The sequence below is a fragment of the Photinus pyralis genome, unplaced genomic scaffold, assembly GCF_008802855.1.
Source record: "Photinus pyralis isolate 1611_PpyrPB1 unplaced genomic scaffold, Ppyr1.3 Ppyr1.4_LG2, whole genome shotgun sequence".
Taxonomy (NCBI): Eukaryota; Metazoa; Arthropoda; class Insecta; order Coleoptera; family Lampyridae; genus Photinus; species Photinus pyralis.
Window position 1 is genome coordinate 892,270 of NW_022170403.1, and position 3,973 is coordinate 896,242.

General features: G+C 42.1%; 2 protein-coding genes across 2 annotated transcripts in view; both read left to right on the top strand.

Moving 5' to 3' along the window:
* The first annotated feature begins 1,792 nt into the window (after positions 1–1,792).
* Positions 1,793–3,079, top strand: LOC116163032. The gene has a single exon (XM_031476860.1). The coding sequence runs from the start codon at positions 1,793–1,795 to the stop codon at positions 3,077–3,079; it is 1,287 nt and encodes a 428-aa protein (XP_031332720.1).
* A 46-nt stretch (positions 3,080–3,125) lies between these two features.
* The window catches only part of LOC116163034, a 1,457-nt gene continuing 609 nt past the window's right edge, over positions 3,126–3,973 (top strand). Inside the window, exons 1-2 of the mRNA XM_031476862.1 lie at positions 3,126–3,782; positions 3,862–3,966. Coding sequence (XP_031332722.1) covers positions 3,380–3,782; positions 3,862–3,966 — 508 coding nt within the window. The 5' untranslated portion in view covers positions 3,126–3,379. The remainder of the gene's footprint in view (positions 3,783–3,861; positions 3,967–3,973) is intronic.

Here is a 3,973-nt window from a genome sequence, read left to right on the forward strand (position 1 = left end):
TGCTGAGGGTTTTGGTATCTCTTCGGGAGGGAAAGCTAGCGTACGTAAACAATCCGGGAATGACTCGTACTGTAGATTAAGTCCTACGTTTAAGAAAAAGGTGATATCGCAAAACGCTGAACCGATAGCGACAGCCGCGGGGTTAGTAGTCCAAGATGGTTTGAGCTGTGTTTTTTGCGATAAAAATCACGAAAGTACAATGTGTGTTAAAGCTCAAAATTTTTCGCTAGAACAGCGCAAAGATATAGTAAAAAAGAAAGGGGCATGTTTTCGATGCCTGCGGGGTGGTCATAGCGTCAAGAGATGCCGCGCCACCGTAAAATGCATTATTTGTAAAAAGGAGCACGTACCCTTAATGTGTTCTACATTAACGGATCCGCAAGTAGGATCGAAACCAGAAGCAAATAATGCGCATGACAAATCGAAAGCGGCTAATCTATCTGAGAAAGCCAAATCTGAGGATCTCGCGAATTTCACGTCAAGCCACGTTTTTCTGCAAACTTTTAGAGTCAATATTCGACATAACGGTGGCGAACGTGACCTGCGAGTACTAATCGACTATATACTAAAAAGCACCAGCGACGCGTTAGGTCTCGAAGTAAAAAGACGCGCGGCGATAGCGCATGGGTTGTTTGGTGGAACAACAGTAGAACATAATCATTCTTGTTACGACGTTACGTTGGTAAAGGGAGATTACTCCCGTACAGTAGAGGTATTGGATCAACCGACTATTTGTCATCCTATTCCGCCGGTATTTTATGGACCGTGGATTAAGGAGTTGAAACATATTGGGATTTCCTTGTCTGATGTAAAAGATTCCTCGCCGATAGAAATACTTCTAGGCGCAGACGTGGCAGGTCATATTTACACAGGAAAGAGGGAAGTTTTAGAATGTGGAATGGTAGCGGTTGAAACTGTATTCGGATGGACGCTCATGGGAAAAATAGACAGCCAGCGATTTAAATCAAACATGGAAATATCTTGTCTAGTTTCTGACTAAACAGTGACTTCGCTGTGGGAACTCGACGTACTTGGGATACGAGATCCTGTCGAGAAAAAACGAAGCGAGAAAGAGTTTCGGGAAGTAAAGAAGTGCTTTGAGAAAACTCTACAGGTTGACGGAGAAGGGCGTTATGAAGTGCGACTTCAGTGGGCAGCGGATCACTCTCCTTTATCCAGCAATTACGAGATTGCAAAAAGGCGATTGAGTTTGACATTAAGAAACTTGGAAAACACCCAACTACACCAAGCCTACGATCAGGTTTTTTGTGAATGGCAATCGGAAGGAGTAATCGAGACAGTTGTTGGGGAGGTGGATCATCACGAGGGCATTATCTGCCACACAGGCCCGTCGTGAAGGAAAATTCGACAACAAAAATTCGTCCGGTGTTCGATGCATCAGCGTATTCGAAAATTTCACCGTCGTTAAATAGTTGCTTAAGCAAGGGTGTCCATTTGATAGAATTGATCCCATCGATAATTTTGCGATTTCGTGAACTCAAAATCGGAGTGATTTCTGATATCCGAAAGGCGTTCTTACAAATTGGAGTTCATGAACCGGACAGAGAATTTCTAAAATTTTTATGGGTTGATAAACAGGGCAATGAAAAGGTTGATCGACATAGAAGAGTAGTTTTCGGTGTGAGCAGCAGCCCGTTTTTGTTAGCAGCTACAATCGAACATCACCTAGAAAAATGTCTCGAAAAATGCGACACACCGAATCCCTCTTATTCAAAAGACACGATCACGCGGTTAAATCAGAGTTTCTAATTGCGTGACCAGCGTAAAGGACATGGCGACTCTCGATAAGTTCATAAAAGAGGCCACCGAAGTAATGGCGGAAGCGAAGTTTGATCTTCGAGGGTGGGAGCACACGAGTTTGAACGAACCTAATACTCCCAGCGTTTCCGTGTTGGGTTTGAAATGGCATCGAGAGAAAGACGTATTGACAGTTAACGGTTTTTCGATCAAAGAATTGATCCAATCGGAAAAGTTCCGTGTGACGAAACGACTCATGTTATCCATCGCTCAGAAACTCTACGATCCTATAGGGTTTACCAGTCCCGTGACTCTAAGACCAAAAATCCTGTTACAACAATTATGGGAAAAACAACTGCAATGGGATGAGGAAGTCGACGAGGTGACGAGAAAAGCGTTTATGGAATGGGCGGAAGAATTACAATACTTGGAAAGAATTGAAATACCACGGTGGATTGGGTTCGAGTCGAATACATCGCAACCATGGAGTCTGCATGTATTTACAGACGCGAGTAAAAAGGCCTATGCCGCAGTGATATTTCTGCGCATAGAGCAAGGAGGAGAGGTAAAAATACATCTCCTAGCCACAAAATCGAGAGTCCCGCCTATCAAACCAACTACCATTCCTAGACTGGAACTCTTGGGCGCCACGATCGGTGTTCGTTTGTGTGACACAGTTAAAAAAGACCTAAAAGGCGACGGAAAGTGTTTTTATTGGACCGACTCCACTACCGTTCTTTCGTGGATACGACGAAAAGAAGAATGGACGGTTTTTGTGAGAAATAGGGTCAATGAAATTCGTCAGAATTCGGCGATCGATTCATGGAGGCATGTGCCAGGGCACTTAAATCCGGCTGATCTGCCTTCCCGAGGATGCACACCGCAACAATTGTGCGAAAAACGTTGGTGGGAGGGGCCATCATGGCTGGGGGCTGAGCCGGCGGAATGGCCTTCGGAACCAGTCGCATATGACGAGAATGAAATCACTGCAGAGAGGACGAAATCAACAGTATCGAGCTTGCTGGTTACTGAGAACTTAGCTAGTTCAGATTTTACGTTATTTGAGGATTTCGAGAGAATAGTACGTCAAGTTGGGTGGATGCTGCGTTTCAAAAATAATGTTAGAAAAAAATTGAAGGAAAAGGCGGCAGATCGACAAGTCGCTAAAATCAAAGAACCATTACCATTGACGGTAAGGATGGAAGCTCTTTCGGTGGAGGAACTACAAACGGCCGAAAACCTCATTTTGAAAATAAGCCAGAAGGAATCGTTTGGAGATCGAAATGACGCTTTAATGCCCGGTTTCTCCAACAAAATATAAGCTGTACCTTAGGCAAGGCGGTCTTAATTGTAAGGTGTCCTTAAAATTAAATTACGTTGCACCAAAATTTTAAGTTCGCATCTTAGCTAAGCATCAGAATTTGTCTGAAACGATCTGGCAACACAGAATTTTATCAAATGAATGCCAATTTTACTAATGAATCGCGTTACCGAAGGTAGGTACCTAATAATTGCAAACTGTCAAACTTGATAGTTACTCCACAGAATAAGGCCTTATTCTATAAGTTACTCGTCATTGCCCCACCGAACCGTGCACCGAACTTGTTAGACATCGGCCAACATGCATTCTAATAAAAAAAGAGTGAATTACACTCAAGAAGAAAAAAAACTATTAATTCATTTGGTTGATTCAAATAAAAATATCATCGAAAATAAAGATACAAACGCCGTTTCAAACCATCAAAAAGATGACGTTTGGAAAATTATTGAGCAAAATTTTAATAAAAAGTGTTTCAACGTCTTTCGTGACGCCAATTCTTTACGGAAGCAGTGGAGCAATATGAAGCAGGACTCAAGAAAAAAGGCGGCACTAGAAAGGCAGGAGCTTTACAAAACTGGTGGAGGAGTTGCTCCTGCACTTTCTTCGAAAAATTGTGAAGCAAATGAACAATTGGTTTTGGATATAATAAATAAGAAGACAGTCCTTGGTCTAAGAAATGAATTTGAGTCTGATGTAATGAAAGGTAAAATTTACACTCGAATTTCCATTAATTATATTTTTAGTGAGGCACACATAGATACAAGTATTTTTATATTTTGTAGAACCTATATTAGATCATCCAGCAGAGGATATTCTTGGAATGCCGATTTTGATATCTTCCAAGCCCAATCAAGAAGAAATTAACATAGAAATACCGTGTACATCCAGTACACC

Coding starts and splice junctions, on each gene's coding strand:
- LOC116163032 (XM_031476860.1), top strand. CDS start 1,793: ATGGCGACTCTCGATAAGTTCATAAAAGAGGCCACCGAAGTAATGGCG.